This window comes from Schistosoma mansoni, chromosome 1 (genome assembly GCF_000237925.1).
Source record: "Schistosoma mansoni strain Puerto Rico chromosome 1, complete genome".
NCBI lineage: Eukaryota > Metazoa > Platyhelminthes > Trematoda > Strigeidida > Schistosomatidae > Schistosoma > Schistosoma mansoni.
Window position 1 is genome coordinate 15,493,504 of NC_031495.1, and position 21,057 is coordinate 15,514,560.

Genomic DNA, 21,057 nt, shown 5'->3' on the forward strand with positions numbered 1-21,057 from the left:
TGACTTCTGATACTCACATATACCATAAGCATCAATACCAAGGTTGGGATTGATAGTTTTAATTAAATGGGACAGTGAATGGAAAGTTAAGAATGATTAAATAATTATATTTATGTAGTATTTGTCTTATTCTACATGATACTTAACATTTCCTGCTTTTTTAGAGCAATGTCTTAATGACTGATGTCTTCAACATGTTTGGTCAAGTTCGAATCCCATTCTGCTTATTTCAGTTTGATTAATCGGGAAGCAAAATTATCTCTTATTAAAATTTGGAAGAATGTTTCATGTAGGTTAGGTAATTACAGTTGGACTTATGACGATTACTATCAAGTGATCAATCTGTACAAACCTTACAGTCCTACAACATAAGGTCAGTTGCTGTCTGAATACCTCAGTGATAATATCTCTGTTTGTAACCCTGGGTGTTTGAGTCATATGGAGTGTATCAATTTGCTTAAGATTAGAGATAATCCAAGGTGTGGAGTATTAGCTCATAAATGGGAAAACCCAAGCCCAAAACTTAATATTGATTGCCTCTGACCGTTCAACGTCATTAAAGTGCACCTCAATCTCAAGTCACTTAACCTAAAACCCTGATATTTCGATTTGATCGATAGAATTTGACCATTACTCAGGAACTTAATAAACATGTTAGTAACTATTACCAAATAGTCGATTAATGCAAATATTCAATAGTCACTAGATTAAGTTGAAGGGGTTTTGTGAAAATTATTTTAATTTCTAGGTTGTAGTCGTTGAAGACTTACCTCAACTAGGGTACCATTAAGATCAAGGAGCACTAAATAACCTTTTTTCCAAATTTTGTATTACTAAGTGACCTACGTTAAGATGTTCCTGAAGCTTTATTGACAAGTCACCAGTGGAGTTAAGATGTATTGACAATGAAATAGTCATCACAAATAGATTATTATCTAACTGCATCACAGACTGATCATAGTTAGAATTGTATGATTGGACATTGATAGAGTAGTCCTAAACGTTAGACGTTTCCCATAAAACCTGAGAATTTTGTGTTATATTCCTGGTGAAAACCTGAGTATGTACTGTTGAAAAATCCCATACTAGGAACAAACAGCTGTCCAGGATCCCATGGTTTTCATTGGTACCCCGAATAAGATAAATTCACGATCAACACAACTTAAGAAACAATGATAACTAATCCACAATCTCATCGTCAACTAACCTGTATGAAATAATTCAACGCAGCATAATAAACCAATTTCTGTCTCATTTAAATCTAATGATTTCAATAATTTATTTGTCAAATTAATTTGTTCAAATAAGATTTTACACACTGAGAATTGATTTATCAAGCTTGTTTGACTTTGAATATTGAAATAATAATATTCCTTTGTTTTATTATTATTAAAATCTTGAGATAATTGAATCAAAATAATTGGATAGATACTTTGTTGGATCAGAATTTTCATATCAAACTCGGAAAGTTCTTGAAAATTAGGAATAGATTGGGCAAATTGGATGATTTCATAAATGTGACTTTCAAAATATTTCATTAAATGATGCCAAAAAATTTCTGGATTTTGTTTAGTTTCATCTAGGAAGTGTAGGTTTTCAGGTAACTTGAATAAAAGAAAATATTCGTGTTATTTCTTACGGTAATATGGTTTAAAAATCTAACTTAAATAAGACAACCATTGAAAATAGTCATTGAATGTATGTTTTCGGTGGTTCATTCTCCAACCGATATCAGTTCATGACGAAAATCTACTTCCTAATTAAACTGTCTCAACAAACAATAGTTACATGTTCGTTAGTGGATCTCCCAAATTTGTAATGTGAAAAGCAGTGAATTTAAGTATTTATCACTCACAGTATATGACAGAACAGATGACCCATTATATTCAGTGGTTTTTGACGTCAATGAATAACTTGAATAAACAATTACTTGTTATAATCTTTTGTTGTTTGATTTTTCCCTCGAAATGTTTGGACTCAACGAGTAAACTGTCTTTTGTCGAAAGAATATAAATCTGCTGAAATTTCGGCATATTTTACCTATTTTTAACTAACCGACTCACTTTTTGGAATCATCGATGTTTTTTTCACATCAATATCTGTTTGCATGTGTTCATGTACTAACTACTATCTTTCGTACTTTTATTCTGTGCATTTAAACGAACATGATGAATGCGTGTTTGAACTTCTTAATAGTTCGCATGGTTTATACTACTTATATTTTATTAAATAGTATATTTTTATTAGACAAATATTCTGGGGTAAAAAGACAAGGGTATTCCAGAGAAGGAATAAAATTTGTTTATCCTTTCGCTGGAATACCCTTAAGTCTTCTTCAATGACTTTCTTTCTATACTTTCTGTCACTCTGAAATTATATTATTCTTCATTTTGAACTTACTTTACAATGACAGTGAAGTAACTGAGAAGTAGCATTCCTAATATTTTGAAGAAGTTCATCGTTTGCAGTAGACTGATTATTTAACTTTATTACATGTACTGTTTCATTGCATTCATTTGTAATATTAGACGACAGCAAGTCCACTGGTGAATTATGAAGATCAGATATACTTCGTTCTGAATGTAAAATTGATTCACGATGTTCATCTGAATTACCATCAGTATATTTATTGGTCATATAAAAATCCAAATAATTTGATGTGTTCAATATATCATTTGCTATTGGAATGAACTGTGATGATGACATTTTTGCAAGTGTTAAATTATTATTTACAGATGTATTAATGATGGTATCATCATTGATATTATTATCATCACTATAAACTGATTCATATTCATTATTACAAACCATTCCAAACATATTATTCGATGTATTATAAGAATAATGAGATTTAATTGAATCAATACTTGAAATTTCTTCTATACATTTATTGAAACTTGAATGAGTAGTAATATTAGCTGATTTTAACTGTTCCACCATTAATTCTTTATCTAAATCAATTTTCTCTAATAAATTTAATAAACGAGGTTGTTGTTGTTGTTGATGATGATGATCAGGTTGCTTTCGATTAGGACTAATTGATCTATTGTTCATTGGATCATCTTCATAAGTAGACAATTGATTATCAATAATTATAATTGGTGATTCTAATAGACTACTACTACTACCACTAGTTTGTCTATGTTTTATTTGATTTCTTTCATCATTATCACCTAATTCATATGTGTATTCATCATCTTTTTTATTTGAATATATTGGAAAATCAGTTTTATCTTGTGATATATTTAATTGATATGTTGATGGTGTTATTAATGATTCCATTGAATCATTGAATATTGTTTTATTATAAGTTGGGTATAGTTTTGAATTTTTAGGTATATGGATCCGCTGAAAAACAAAAAATAATGCAGTATGAGGCTATAGGTAAAATTAAGTGGTATTGTGTTGTGGGCTACCTATATCCACATAAGTAGTATATGGCGATGGTCAGACATAGAATGTATTTTGGCAGAAGGAAAGAACAGGAATGAAGCGCAATCGGTATGAAAATGCATGAACAATGAAATCAGAGAAGACGGACTGATATTTGCGGAAGGAACAGTTAAGATTAAGACAATTGATTGTTATTTTGCAAATTAACTGTTCATTGTATGGTTATCAGAATTTAGTGAGATAGTCTGTAATTTGTGCTTAAGTGCATTCGATTGTCCCCACCCGTGTTCTTATTCACTACAGTATTACCTATTTGTCATACGATCTTAGATAAAGTGTAGTCAGTAGTATTAGTCAAACTTTGGATAAATTTTAATAGATAAATCTCGTTATCAAATGATTGTAGGTAGCTAATAGAAAAATTTGAGACTGACTTACAAATGTTTATATTTCAGTATAAAAGTATTCTAAGACATTTCACATATACACTGTAAAACTAAGCTTTTGTAGGCTAGTGAAATCCAGTCTATCGATGAAGAAACATTATCACCGGCAAATTTACTAGAATGTTATGCCCCTACTTTAACTGGTTCAGATGAACCTGTCAATATATAATCACTTCATTATAATAAAATATTGAAGCACAAGCACCTTAGGTCAAGTAACTTTGATTAACTCAGCGCAACTCAGTTAACCTAACCACAAAATATCAAGTGAGGAGTCACGATCAAGACTGATGAGAATGACAAGAATGTCACTGATACTTTTGTCCTCAATTAAGCTTTCTTCAAAGGTTACCCTCTATAAGATCACCCATACCATATTGCTCAAGAAACGACCTCTCCATCCTGATGGGAGACATGAACCCCCAAGGTCGGAATAGGCTACACCGGGTATGAACAGATCATGGGACAACATGAACTGAGTGGGAGAAAGAAGCGAGAATGGTGACATATCTGTACATTTATGTGCATTCAACAAAATGTTTATAGGTAGCACAATATTCTCCCACAAACGCATACACATAGCTACATGAGGCTTTTCAGATCGCACTACGGACAACCAGATAGGTCATATTTGTATCAACAAAACACTAAGAAGATCTATGGAAGAGATTAAAACAAAGAGAGAAACCGATATGGCTTCAAACCATGACCTGGTAGTTGTCAAGATGAAACTGAAGCTAAAGAAGCACTAAACAACTGGGGAAACAGCACTACAAAGGTTCAACTCAGCCTTCCTCCGATATACTGACAGACTCAACCAAATCAAAATAGCTCTCAAAAACAGGTCGCAGACCTTACAAGATCTACTCAAAGAAGAAGAAACTACTATGGAGGACAATTGGAAAAGGATCAAAGAATCACTAACTTCAACGTGTCAGGAAGTGGTGTGCCACAACAACCATCATCATAAGGAATGGATCTCCATTGAAACTGTGGACAAGATTCAAGAAAGGAGACAGCAATTAACAACAGCCGAACAAGAATAGAGAAAGTCGAGGCACAAGTTGAATAAACAGAAGCAAACAAGCAAGTGAAGAGGAACATTAGAGCTGACAAGCAGAAATACATGAAAGATCTATCAACAACAGCGGAGAATCTGCAAGACAAGAAAATATGAGACAACTATGACACAACGAAGAAACTGGTAAGGCAATATGGTAAACCAAAAGACTGCCTACTCTCACCCTTTCTCTTTCTTTTGGATTATGAAGATCTTTACATCTAAGGGGAAACACGGAATACAATCGACAAGTTGGATGCAAATACACGATTTGGAAAGCACACAGACCTTCGTATAGATGCCACTCCACAAACGGTCTAAATCAGGATGGCCATTAGACAAATCAAGGGTGGGGAAGCAGCAGGACCTGACAATATGCCAACTGAAGCTTTGAAGTCAGACATAGAAGTAACTGTAAGTATGCTTCACGTTCTACTCAGGGATATTTGGGAGGAAGAACAAGTGCCACTGACGAACTGTAAAAGAAGGACACCTCATCTAGATACTAAAGAAATGAGGTCTGAGCAAATGTGAGACCTACAGAGGCATCACACTACTACCGGTACCAGGAAACGTCTTCAATGGAGTGTTGTTGAAATGAGTGAGATTCAGTAGACGTTCAGCTTCGAGATCAACAAACCAGATTCCGTAAGGATCGGTCATGCACAGACCGAATTTCGACACTATTGATCATCGTTGAACAATCAATTGATTGGAACTCGTCACTTTACATCAATTTCCTTGACTATGAGAATGCATCTGACAGTGTTTATAGGAGGATCTCATAAAACTTTCTTCGGGATTATGGAGTACCTGAGGAAATCGTCATCATACGGAATCCATACGACGGACTACACTACAAAGTCGTACATGAAGGCCAGATGACAGATGCATTCCAAGTTAGGACCGGAGTCAGATAAGGCTGCTTACTCTCACCCTTTCTCTTTCTTCTGGTGGTTGACTAGATTATGAAGACCCGCACATCTGACAGGAAGCACGGAATACAATGCATAGCTTGGATGGAAATAAACGATTTGGGCTTCGCACATCACCTAGCTCTTTTATCCCATACTCACCAACAAATGCAGGTCAAGACAACCAGTGTAACGGCAGTCCCTGCATCAGTAGGCCTTAACATACACAACGGAGAAAGCAAGATCCTCGAATAAATAACAAAAAACACCGAACCAATCACGCTTCATGGAGAATCTCTGGAAGAGGTGGAAATTTTCACGTACCTGGACAGCATCATCATTGCGGCAGAAATCGGAAGCAGACTTCAAAAAGATGAGTAGCAACTGAAGACAAGTGGAAAGGATTATCCAGGAAAGAATTCTATGGAGAATGTTGGTGGGTGTCCTATGCTCCTCCATGAGGGGTAACAGGCATAAGTCAGTAATACCATATTGTTAGCCATAACAAAAAAAAACAGAAAAACGTAACTTTTAATTATTATTTATTACTTAGTTAAACCACTCAAAAAATTACCTTCCTTCGTAGGTTTACATTATCTGTCCATTCAGACGACATATTAGATGTTATAGCTTGGTTTTCATTCACTATAACATTCTCTTGTTTAATTGAATCATCATTACAGGAATAATTGTTCATTGAATCATTTTTAATGACTTTATGTAGCCTAGATGTATTGAGATTTTCTAAAATACTATCAGTATTATTCATCTGTTGATATTTATCTAGATTAAGTTGAGATAATAGTTTTGAATTATGACAATTGTTTTCTTGATGATTTGTTTGATTGCATAATTTTGGTTTAACCGAAACCAATGTATGATATCGATTTAAAAAAGATTTTGAAAGTGAATAAGATTGACTACCTGATGAAGTAAATGAATGTAGATTTTTAAATAAACATCGTTTACTATGAACTGCTGTACTATCACTACTGTAAATATTATTGCTATCAGTATTACTATCAATGATAGCAGTAGGAGAAGTATTCAGTTGTTCAATGGTAGGCAATGAACATAGATCTTGGCATTCTTCATAAATATTAGTTAAATAATTTTCATTCTGTACATCATTATATTGAGTTATGATTGTTGAATTAGAAAATTTATTACAATCATTATGATTTGAATGATGAAGTATTAATTTATTATCATCTTGTTCAGTTAATTCAAATGAATCATTCGATTGTTGTTGATCAATCCTAATTGAATGATGAGTTGAATTTAAATTATATGATTCCATTGAATTTAAACAACAATTTGATTTTAATGATGAATATAATGTTGCATTTGTTAATGAACTACACAATGATAATGATGATAATGGGGATGAAGGTAATTGAGAAGAGTAACGAGGAGTTCGATCATTTCTTATTGGTGATGATGATGTGTTCATGATTTCATCGATTTTCATATGTTTCGAATTATGAATTTCATTAAATTCATCATTGCTACTATTATTATTATCATTACTATTATTATCAAGAATACAATAGTTTTCATTCATTATATTGACATTTGCCTCAAATGTTGGTAGAATTTCTTTTGAATCTACCCTCCTAACCATTGAGTTGAATTGCTGTAAATTATTCCGATTTATATCTTCTCCTTGTGTAATGTTCCAATTTGACATAGACAACTGTGGCTCGTTGCCAATTATTTTTGTTCTTAACACGTTATCATCCCATTGGTTAGATTCTTTTTTTAACTGTAAATTTTCATAATGTAAATATTCCTTATTTTTGTCTCCTTTTCTTGATTTTTTATACTGATTATTAGTACTACTCTCAATGGTATCAGTAGTAGTAGTAGTAGCAGTAGTAGTATCATTATTAACAGTACTATTTAAATATATTTGGTTATATCTTCTTGTTTTAACAATATTACATTTATTTTTGCATAAATCAGAATTTGATTCGAAATTATTTATATCGTATTGCATTTGAAAATCTTTTTCATGTTGACTATAGAATTGTGCTGCTCTAGATAAATTCATTAAACCAATTGACGAATAATCAGTATTCATTAATTCATTAAATTCTTTTTGTTTATTTAAAAAATTTACATTTTCTGACATTGATTTTGTTGTCGTGATAATAGTAGTCATTGACGGTGGTGGTGGCGGTGACGATGTTCCTGTTGCAACTAAAATCATTGCTTCAGAATTAGTTGAAGTTGAGGATAGTTGTGATGTGGGATTAATGAAGAATTCATCATCCTGACTAGATAAACAATTATTTTCACAGAATTGTATTTCATTAGAATCCTGATGGTACATTTTTCGGACATGTACTGAAGGTGTACAGTGTTGATATAATGATGTAAAATCTACTTTTGACGGTATTCGTAGATTATTATCATTATCACTTAATTCATGTATTTCTTTATCTTGTTCTGTAAGTTTTACATTGATATTTGATTCTGTAGTCGTCAACTGTTGATAAGGTGTTGTAATCAAATGTGTCAAATTTGTAGTTTTGACAATGGATTGGTTTAAACAATCCTTCTGATTTGAAATCATTCCCTCTTTACTAATATTATTATTGTTATTATCATTATCATTAATTTTATATTCATAATGATCTTGATTTATTGAATCATTCGGCTTATGTAATGAATTATTTATCGGTGATAATAAATTATATGATGAGTGGTAATTTGAAATTACTGAACAATTGGATTTCGAATGTTGTTTAAAATGTACAGTTGAATTGGATACTGCTGATCGAATTTGTTCAATTTCAACGGCACAACGATGTTTAATAGCATTAGGTTGACGACCGATACGACTGCCTGGACAAATTTATATGAAATTATAAAATAAATAATTATGTTGAAATTAACTAAACGAATGCTAAGTGGTTATGGAGGATTGTTGAATTTGATTTTCATTGTGGGCAAACATTGGCTGATAGAGTCACATCATTAAAAGTTATAAGTGTAAGCCATTGAATTTAGAATCATTAGTCTACGAAAATTACACTTGCCTAAAGATCTGAAGATTTTGAATACAATCCTGTGTGGTCATGGGTCCTTACAGTTGACGAGTCTAACTAGGAAGATACGACAGTTTACCGTTCGTTCATCGTTAATGGCTATGTTAGATGCTGGACAAGAATCTTTCTATGAAGTCACTTGTGGATTGAACAGAAGTTATGATGCGATTCCACTTCACAAGAACTTATTACATGCTTCTTAGACCCAGTCTTCTACTCCCAACAAGTAGGTAGTGTTACTGAGAGCTATATTATCCCGATTACTTCAATACAGTTTAACAGCAAATGTGGTGGTCGATTCTTATTTTAGGTTAAAATACCACAATGAACAGGAAATTATACGATGAAAGTTCACTGGATTTCTATGTCAATGCATTAATAACTAGATCATCACAATGACTATCTCACTGCATCACTGGTTTTCAATCAATTAATACTATTTGTAGAGATACACACGTGAAAACACACATACAATGTTCTCCACCTAATATAAATCCACAGTGAAGATTGAATGCCAAACAAAATAAGTAACCATATACAGAGATTAAGCAAACTCAAGACATTACAATCATCTAAATAATGGAAATCATTCCATAAATCATGTTTATAGCCGTATAAACGGAATGATCAATTCAATATACTCATTGCAGACAAAACTATTTACGGTTCAAAACAATTTCCCGTAATTTATCTCTGCTACCTGCAATCAAATTACTTATCATTTAGGAACTTATCAAATTATAAATACCGTTGAAATTTTTAAAGTCACATTACTTTACGAATATCATAAACATTTGTATCTGATAGTTGATATCGTTTGGAATTTTCTTTTACATTTCAAGTCAACTTCATGAGATAAATAAAAATATCATCTATTTAAACATCGTTGTATCAACTGACATATCTCATTTTACTTTCATATAAAGGAGACAACCAGATGTATTTTACCATAACATTACAGAATTTCTTAGTAAAATCTGAGAACCATAAAGTAAATACTTCATATGCAAAATATCCATCAATTGTCTCAGACTTTGTTGTGTCCCTTAGTTTCCATACCAATCATCGTCTGTTGTAGTTCTCTTCTCTTAGATTTGCTCAACCCTCTTCCGCCAGGTATTTCACTTTCGATTGGTGATACATGCTACCTATATCAGTCGACGTCCGTAGCACATACCACAATACTACTCATCTATGGTTAACATCTAAATGTAACTGTATTTTGGTGTGGGTTACTTATATCCACATAAGTAGTATATAACGATGGTCGGGCATTGAAAATATTTCAGTAGAAGATCGATAACGAAAGAAAGGGAACGAAACGCAATTGGTATGAATATGCATGAACAGTAATAGTCGGAGACGACGGACTGATATTTGCAGAAGGAACGGTCAAGATTGAAACAATCGATTGATAGTTTGCAAATTAACTATTTCTATATGGTTCTCATATTTTACTGAGATATTCTGTAATTTTTTGCCTAAATCCATTCGATTGTCCTCACTTGTGTTCTTGTTCGCTACAGTATTACTATTAAGAATATAAGTGAATAATCAGAATGGCGTGTGTGCACTTACCATGTTTTGACATGCCAACAGCTAAACATCTACGATATCGACAACTTTTACAATTATTTCTTGTAGCACCGGTAACAGCACAATTACCTCCATTTCTGCAAGTGTAGCGTTGACTTTCTCGTTCATTAATCGTTCGTCGAAAGAAACCCTTAAAGAAAGTTTGTTTTAAAAGACAAATAATAAAAATAAACTAATTAATCAATTTGGAATGGTCTGTAAATGGTTTTAAAGCTACAGGTTAATGAATTTGATAGTGAAGTAGTACACACTAAGCAATAAGCAAAACTGCATTTCACCATTGTGATTATGGTGTTGGTGTAAAAAGTAGAAGTTGACTCTTTTTCTGACTTACAAACGATTCTCTGTTAACATGAAGGTAAATATTTTTACTCTCGAAATGCTCTCTGTGAAATCTAGACTCTCTGATCTCGGAATCAGTCCGTATCTCATGCTTTTCTATAACAGTTTTCCTAATCAATAAACATTTTAAGCGTATTTGCGTCACAATTTTTAATTAACTGATACCCTCTTTTCCTAGATTAACCTATTACTAGTCACTTTATAGACACTTGGTAAAATAATCTTACTCATCATCGCAATGAAAGTTAGGTAGAACGTTTTCCTAATTCAAACAGAAACTTACGATCGCCTAGTGAAATAATTTGGCTACATATTGTCAACTTATTTATATGATACATTCAAGAGATTATTCAAAAATCAGGAGATAAAGAACTACTTGGAAAAATTATGAATAATTCTGATACTTTAACTAGCAATACTAAACCTGATATAAGGTGGTTAGATATCATTAAATCCAATCCCTGGATTTAGGTTTCCGTTTAGACATAACAGTTACCAGTCTAAGCGATTCAGTAGATTCTCTTTAATAGCATATCCTATATGAACTTAGAAACTTTTCTTATGAAATCAGATAATATCCAGCGCCCCCTCTCTCTCTCTTCCAATGTTCCTTATCCCTATATTTTTAATTCTCTGAAAAATTCTTTTCTACAAATGGCCGTCATCAGATTTGTGAAGGACATTTCAATAAAAGCTTCATTTAAAAAAGAAAAAAACATTTTACAACAGACACCTAATGTTATGAAATCAAATGGTGGATGAATTGAATTGATGCATGAAATCAATAAAATGGAATAATCAAACAAACCAATTCTTTATTAATGGATTCTTAATTGTCTTTTATATACTTTTGTTTATCTGTAAATTTGTATATAAAAATAATTTATTCCATTCTGTTTATGTTGTGTATTTGGGTTTTTTTCTTAAGAGAGTCAAATGTTGTGGAGTCAAATTACTGTTACCTCTATTAGGCTGATTTAAAACATATGCATTTAGTAAAACAAATAAAATAATCAACTATTTAATATTAAGTTTTAAATAAATATAAGTAGTTCTCTTTTAGTAGAAAATTATTTCTGATTAAAATTTATCAGATTGTATTATACTTTTCAGAAATTCCCTCAAGAAGTATACGGAAGTGAAGGAATTATTGAATGCCTAGGAGGCGAAATCCGACTCACATGTCCTCGTCGTGACTCCTGGACCATGGCAACCATCCCATGTACTAACGTGAGCGGCAATGTAGGTGGTGGAGATTGTCCTAATCAACCACTCTACCTTTACCCGCAAGCGATTACGAATGCTACATGGAGTCATTGCATAACTATTGAGGGTTCAAAAGAATGGTAAAAAAATGAGTCTGCCCAAAAATTAAAAAATTCAAATGTAAGTGTTATGTATTGGTTCTGCGTAAGCAGTGCAAAAACAGCTATTCCGTCCCGGTAATTGTGCCGTGCTTCGATGTAGAACTATTCTTATGGCTGGAAGGGGCACTGAATGCCTAGAAATCTGTGTTGTTTAATTCATCTGAAGTGTAGAAATATGGTTGACATCAGAGATAAATGTGCTTTTTTTAATAGTGAGAATTTTTACCGCTGAAAATGTGTATATGACCGTGAAATTTTCTTTAGAAAAATTAGCCCGATTAATCGATTCAGATATTTTTTTGGTCATTTACCTTACATCCCTCACATGTTATTGCACCAAAATGGAATCCAGATGATTTGGCTCCACAAACACGGCATGGTATTTCTGATATATCAGTAACTGGAAACACTGCAGCTCCTATTGATTAATGGAAAAAAAGACAAAACAAATTGATTAGACTAATTTTGATAGACGTCATTTGATTAGTCAGTTATAAACACAATATATTGTCATGAATGGAAAGGAATTAATAGTAATCATAATAATATTTCATGTTTTACAGCACGAACTGATCTTAGTTAAACGACCAATGAAAACCAGGAAGCAATAGACAGCTGTCTAGTCATAGTATAGGATTAGTCAATGATACTCATCCACAACCCCACTGGGAACGAACTAAGGACTTCAAGAACTCGAGTCAAGCCCTAAACCTTCAGACCAAGGAGCCAGCATCCAACGGTTTACATGTCAAATTTCAGTTAATCCATAACCTCGCTTTAGAATTTTTCAATACCAGTAGTAGTAAGTAATTGCCTGACACCTGGGCTTTTATAAATTCCATTGGTCATGGCTTCATTTTAAAACTTCGAGAACTACTAATCGAAATTATTCATTAGGGAGTAAACGGTTATTACTACTATAAGGTGGGCATGTGCAGATTGTCGAACTTCATAGTTTAACTAATATCAGCCTGAGATTTAAAATATGAAATTCAACAAACTCCATAAACTTCTCTACTTTAATAGTAATACTATTAATGAATAAATGTACTTGTATCACAGTGATTGATCTTCAAGTCATGTATCATCTGCAATAAGAGATTCAATAGTGAAAGTGTAAACAATCCGTGATATAAATCCAGAATATTCTGATGGTCAATTGAATTGAATGTTTCCATAACAAAACTTTTTGTTTTAAGTAATAAGCATACAATAAAACTGTTCAGATTGATAAAGAGATGATCATGTCAGTAATGTTCTATAGATAAACTGTGTCTTAAAATGTTATGTGTAAACTATATAAGACTTTCTGAATAAATGACTTTTTATAATCATAATAAAATGAATTCCAGGTATTGAAATTACATAGAGAAGCGATATTTTAAGTACTAGTAATCTTTCTGATAGTACAATTCATTATATTTTATTATATTTTCATGAATGATGAGGCGTGCTTTAGAAAATCTTGACGGGTGGATCAGCCTAAATAGAGCAACTGAAATCTGAGAAATATTGATCAATCAGTCATAATTAATGTCGATGTCGGAACATATCTGAGTTGGCCTTAATTGCCATAATATGTTTGTACGTCGAGATGATACTAACAGTATAAATAAAGTAATCGAAGTCATACAATGGTAATGGCAATGCGAACGAATAAGCAATGAGGATACGGTTTGAAAAGACAAAGATAGAAGATATTTACGAAAGAATACTCGACATCGTGATGCAGAGAAAGATAAAGAACCAGTGAATCTGCGTCAATCTAATCGGTATGGGACATGTCACCCAAAGTCTCCAATCACTGATCGCTTGGATCCCAAAAACATAGTCGGCATCTGCTTACACGACTATATCCAATAGCAAATGTCTTCAGAGACTATTCCTACATTTTGGTTTCCCCCCCCAAAAAAAAGCTTTCCTCCTAATTAATCCTAAAACAGTTAACATTGCCCGTTGAAACAGCTGGTTGTTAGGGATGAGTAACTTTGTCCTAACCACCTCACTAGATGAAGAGTTACAATCTCTTCGAAAGTTTTGCCATATATGCCTGGTACCCTATACCTAACTTCAGCATTGCTCATCCAATCGTTCCACAAAATGCGAGCGATATATTGAAGACACCTATGACAAAAGCCTGGAGCCTATCTATGTTTGGAGTACTAGACAAGTGTTCTATCCTCATTTGAGATCAATAGACGGTAATGTACACACATACGACCTTACATGAAATTGAGTTGAGGACATGAAACCCCTATTAATAATTCATTCAGTTAGTATCCTATGGTCCAAGTTTAGCGAAATCAGTCAATTTGAAATTCAGCACAATCTTCATTAAATGTCATCATCAATGAATGACTATTTCATTCTCTAGTTGATGGACTCAACTAGTTGATCATGGTGACTACTATTTCACACTCCAGTTAGTTCACCTTAAAACCAATCACTTGAAAGCCCATGATGATTATTATTTCAGGTAATTTAATCTATAAAATAATAAACGTATGATCAAATTTGTACCACAATATATGCACATTCAATATTAACTTTAATTGTTTATCTGAGAAATTTTCATGATCTATCAACAATAATTATAATTTTCATAGCTGAAAGCATGAGTCAATTGAAGCTAGACCACCAATACTGAAATCTCCACCAAAATCCCTTCTGATAATAATTATCATAACAAAAAAATGGAGAAGTAAATTCCCATGCAGTGTTTTTTATTTCCTTAAAAAAAGCCGACCCGACAAATCTATAGAGACCAATCTAAAAAAAAAGGAATCAATATAATGTGACAATCTTTCTTTTTTTTAATATGTAAATATACTTGACAATAGGTGATCATTCTTTAATCTTCGAACTATTATTTGCTTGTTTTCATGTATATGTGTTTAGATATGTGAAAAGTTGAAGTGACTTAATATCATTCTAGAAGATCACGTTCAACGAGATTTGTACACTTTCTGTTTTTGCAAATAATTACTATTATGGTGTATGATCTCTATGATTTCTATATAGTCTAAGTAAACACGACCATCAGGTGTATCGTTGTAATAATTCTCTTTTTTTCTTTTTAAATATTCATTTACATCTTTGGGTATTTTGGTTGGTGTAAAAAAGAGAAAGAGAGAGAGGGGAAGAAAGTATTAAGTTGAAACTAATAGAACCGTTATTATTTAGGATTTAGTTTTATTGATAAATAAGCACGTTTAATAGTTAAATGATTAATGACTTTATTATCATTACTATAAATTAATTAAAATATGCGGTGAATAGTAACATGATATGTATCCGGTTAATTAAATTTACATACCTAGTTGAATATATATTTATTTATATATAGAAGAAAATCAGAACCTTATCAAAGTTTAACGTTTTCGAGAATCTCCTGTCAACTGAGAAATTTCATTCTAGTTGTTGGGATAAATTCAATCTTGAATATTAACAACGGGATTTCACAAACCTTTATGAATAAATGTTGTGTAGGATTGAACAACTCAGTGGAGTTTGAATTGATAGGTATTCATTTTTAGTCTCTGTGTCAAAATCACCGTTGGATGCTGGCTCAGTGGTCTATCGGTTAAGTGCTCTGGCGCGGGACTGGTAGGTCCTGGGTTGGAATCTCGTGAGGCGGGATCGTGGATGCGCACTGCTGAGAAGTCCCATAATAGGACGAAACGGCCGTCCAGTGCTTCCAGGTTTTCCATGGTGGTCTAGCTTCAATTGACTCATGATTTCAACTATGAAACTCAATACAACAATGAGGTTATATTTAGCTGATAAATCATATGTAGGACAAAACGCACGTCCTAGATTTTACTGATGGTCATAAGGCAATCATTAAGAGTGTTTAATCGTCCGCTTTGGGATAACTTATAAGTAACCATACTAGTAGTCATTAGATTCCATTCCATTTTTATTCGTAGTATGTGGCAAAATCGATTTGTGACTAGGTATCTTTATTTTAAAATGTGAATTACTCTTCACTAAAGCAGTGTGATATTATTAGATACAAGGGAGAAAAGATAAAGAAATAAAGGTTTAAATCTAATTAAATATTACTTTCTATCAAACGTCCGTCTTCACTACTAGACATACATAATTGTGGAATATGACTGAAAATTATCAGCTATACTCAGATTTTAGGTAATAAAATGACTTTTTATCGCTTGGTATAATGTATGTTTCTAGAATCACATTTTCCACCTCTCCCATTTTTGTTAAAAAGACTGTTTCTCATAACTTACATAACATTACATTACTGTAAAACAAAACGAAAATACAGGTCGACATAAGGAGAATTCTGAAGCAAATGTAAGGAAGGAGTGCATATTTTATGTGATTACCTATAAATCTTATTAAGAAAATTGATCACAAACAATCCAAATAGTAGATCATTATAACAATGAATAGTGTGTAACGATCAAATAAAGTAGTAATTTATTTTTGGAAATAGTAATATAAATATTTATCTAAAAATATAAATTTACTTACCCGGTAATACCATGCCTAATCGTATACACTTTTGATAACGACATCGCTGACAATGTGTACGTGTATCTTTATTGATTTCACATGTATTCGACTTGGTACATGTATATTTTGTGAAATTCTCTCCTTTTGAACTACGAATAAAAAATTTCTGTGATCAAGAAACAAAATTTGGGAAAAAATTGATTCGAAGGATAATCGATATATATATATATATATCTATATCATACAGTCATACGCAACAAAGAACTTGACTTATATGGGCATCGGTCCAAGTTGTCACACCAAATCAGCACAGTAAGATCCCGGAGTAGTAAACGCATAAACAGTATTAGTGTTAGAAAACACTAGGCATTGAGAAGTGAATACGGATTCTTGGAATAAAAACATTTCTCAAGATAATTAAGAAAATTAGGAATACACGGAAGGCAAGAGGTGAATGTGACCGTGCAACTGAGTGTCAAGTCACCCAAAGTCTAATCATTGGGTACGATAATTCCGCAGACATCAACCAGGTAGTATACATTTACTAACGTGGTTAAGTTCAACAATCAATGACTTCATGGACATATGTCATGACACCGCACGCGGATGTACACCGCTCAGGCGTCCCATACTATGACAAAACAGCAGCCTACTACTTCCAGATTTTTAGTGGTAGTCGAACATTAATCGGTTAATGCTCTTAATGAGATATGAGATAGGCGTAAAATGTGGATATCTTAATGACAGTTCTTAAGTTTACACTAAAAACACTAAGAGAATAAAGAAACAAATTTCATGATGAGCACCATAATTCCAAACCACTGAGGTGGAGATTTTAATGACTTATGTATCCAACTGTTTTGTCCCCATTACAAAAGCTGAGTATTTCGGACCCCAACCAACATATAACTACAATCATTCGGATTAATTACTTCAGGACCATATGATCTACAGACGAATTACCCATAGATATAAAAACTTAGTTTATCAGTTAAAATGCAATAGTGATCAAGTCTACAAACTACATGATATGCTTAAATAACACATGGAAAGCTTTTCACTGGTCTTATTATAATCTATTAATATAGCTAACTAAACTGATATAAAAACTGTTACTAAAGCACATATGCGATGGAAATGATTCTTGCAAAAAACTATTCATTTTGTGTTGTAAATATAGAAACAAGTTAGATATTCGTTTGTAACAATAATTTTGCTACTTTTCATACATTCCCCCTGTAAAAAAAATGATTTTATTTTTTAAAATCTGTCTGCATATATCATATTTGTGGACGAAATTTAAAGATACTGCTATATGTAAAGACCCTCGTGTTAGTCAAAGGGAAAAAGATTTGTGAGACGATAACCATAATTACCAATAAAATCAACCAATCAAATTTCCAATTCTCCAACCTTGTAACGGACAAAAAATAGTGTTGTGATTCATCGCATCCAATTAGAATTAAGCAAACACTAACTCGCAAGGGCAAACAGCACGTAAATGATGTGCTGATGATGACATGAATAAAGAGATATGTGCACCAGAAGTAAAAACAAAACATAAAGTACAATAGACTGCAGACATAACAATGACGCGATAATGTAAGATGAAAGGTAGGATTTAAAACAATCAAAAATGAAAACAGGTGGTAGATTACATGTAGTTGAAACATATCAGGGACATTCGTAACCCAAATATACCTGTTTAGACATGAGAATTCACACATATGACGCATTGTGAATACAGACACATGGTGATTGTTCTTAAATTACCTAGAAAAATCAGTATGAGGAATTGTAAAGATTGAAATTAGACATTAACACCATTGGATGCTGGCTCAGTGATCTGTAGGTTAAGCGTTCGCCCGCGAGGCCGATGGTCCTAGGTTCGAGTCCCGCGTGCGGGATCGTGGATGCGCGCTGCTGAAGGGTCCCATACTAGGACGAAGTGGCCGTCCAGCTCTTTAAGGTTTTCAGTGGTGTTTTAGCTTAGATCGACTAACGATTACAACTGTTTTCTGATGCCCACTCAAAACATATGCATAAAATTCATTGAAGGGGATAAATTAAGTTCACTGCAAAGAAAGTAAAAAGAACGATTTATTTTATAAAAATTAGCTTTTTCAGTTCCCATCTGCATTTGGCAAGTATGATCCAACTGTTTACCTTCCAGTTATATTTCCATATAAACAATTATTTATTATTTATGACACAATCGTTAATAGAGGGTTTCCATCTCATACACTAACATTATATACAGAACCATTCATAACCATGAAGTGTTGTATTAAATTACCTTCCGATTCGGGTCTCCTATTACGCTACTACTAACCAGTTAATGCACACAACTCTACATAAGATTAAACTCAGGACATTCAAGCTTTTCTTATTCAATCAGTTATCTGACATAATCCTGATCACGCTTCGTCATTAATCTCTGACCATATTTCCAACTTGATCAACTCCATAAATTATGAATTCTCCACATAATTTCTTGAAACTCATCTGTAAAAGCCTAACACTAGATGTCATACACAATTATTATTTATTCATGAAGGTTTGTGTATAGTCTGAAAGCAACTTCCACTGAGAATCCGATTAGTTATGGAAGAACTAAATGCCTGTGATTCAAATCAGCTTATACAATTAAATAAATGGGTTAATCTAATCAACGTTAATGATTTTTTTTTAAATCCACTTAAATAAGAAATATATGCACATTTTGTCCATTCAATAACTTGCATATACTAGGCATATGCGAACAAAATCAACACCATATGTATAAAAAGATCAGTAAAAAATGAAATGTAGCCAGGGGTGAATCGATTCATTCTCTATACCCAACTAATTGATAGAATTTCTAACTTAGATATAATTCTATCTGTAAATTTGAACTAATAAATTTGAATCAATCAATAACTAATACATAAATGAAATCCAGTAATCAATAATGACAGCCTGTGTATCGGTGGTTTTGAAGGGTATGTGTGTGCGGAGGGTTTATGGTAAAACTGGAAGTTAATAATTATATTTTCTGTAATATTCTTTTAATAATATTATTGAAATTATGATGTCATTGGAAAATCGCACAACTTTGGTTTAGATACACACCACTGAAATTGTTGAATCCCCTCACTGATACATGTCAAAATGATTTATAGATCGTTAACATATTTTTTTAAAATTGGTCTCTCTTTCACTGTAAGTATTTAAGCATTGACTGCTGAAGACCAAATGATGGACGAACTTATTTTAAACAACTTGTTAACCTGTCCAGTAGCTAACCATTAATGAAGAATGGTTAGTGAAAGTAACAAAGGAGTCAGATACATTTAGTGCTAATGAACACTTATTAGAAAAGCGTATCCGTAATTTTAAACAAGACTGATTCTTCCCTGATGATATTTAATTCCTTGTAATCTAGTGAAGTAGTCAATGAATATACAAGTGAGTTTAATGGTATCAGCCGATTTGCTACAGCATGTAATCCATGTGGGACGATGGGAATCGATCCGTTTATCTTAAGTCACTAAACTATGTAAACGGAGGAAATAGAACGCAACACAATAAAATGTTCAAAGTTCTGTCTTTCATGATCATTGCACATTTAAAATAATCGTAAAAATATACAATATAAAATAGCTGACAATAAGTTTAATTCATTTCTAGTAAGGAACTGTGACCAGTGAAACTGAGAAACGTCGAACGTGAAACAAATATCACCGATGGCACTGTATGATGATCGCGAAATATCGCAATTTTACTGCAGCTGGGAATGTTAGCGATTAGGTGGTAATTGAGAGACGTAGATGCTAAGTACTTCCTATGATGTTTAAAGGTCCTGTATTAAAGACTGGATGTGGCTGTGTATGTTCACTGCTCAAGAGTTCCGTACTAGGACTAGAAAGCTGTCCACCGTTTCGTGATTTCGAATTATTGTCTGACTACAATCGATTTGTGACATAAATTTAAGCATCGAAATATCTCAACAAACCGCCAAAACTAAAAGAAAAAGACAGTTATACCATTCTCTCGCCTTTTAAAAATAGGGCAAATTAACGCAATAGGATAATCTCAAAGCTTTCCGACACTGAGTCAACATACAGATTTCTTGATGTATATTTCTCAATTCATTCATTTCATGTGATTTTGATGATTCTGTTCTAACTGTACACTTCCATTCAACTCATCAATTGTTGCCATGTCTTTCCCATTCACAAATCACCATTAATTATAATCATAAATCATCTCTTACTAAGACATTGTATCAAAATATTCTAACTATTTACATTTCGTGATTTATTGCTTAAATTTGTGTTGCGGATTTGTGCAGTTTGTTGTATGTTGTATTTGATTACATGAATTCTTAGTCAACTAACTGATAATGCAAGATACTCGACTGTTTTC

The 21,057-nt window shown here is 32.7% G+C and overlaps 1 protein-coding gene across 1 annotated transcript in view; it reads right to left on the reverse strand.

The window, feature by feature from the left end:
* Smp_034860 (putative nuclear receptor) overlaps positions 1 to 21,057 on the reverse strand; it is a gene marked incomplete at both ends in the record, with an annotated part of 32,047 nt that overhangs the window by 3,187 nt on the left and 7,803 nt on the right. The window contains 6 exons of the mRNA XM_018793412.1: positions 1,208 to 1,579; positions 2,406 to 3,378; positions 6,388 to 8,663; positions 10,445 to 10,592; positions 12,483 to 12,589; positions 16,669 to 16,816. Coding sequence (XP_018647927.1) covers positions 1,208 to 1,579; positions 2,406 to 3,378; positions 6,388 to 8,663; positions 10,445 to 10,592; positions 12,483 to 12,589; positions 16,669 to 16,816 — 4,024 coding nt within the window. The remainder of the gene's footprint in view (positions 1 to 1,207; positions 1,580 to 2,405; positions 3,379 to 6,387; positions 8,664 to 10,444; positions 10,593 to 12,482; positions 12,590 to 16,668; positions 16,817 to 21,057) is intronic.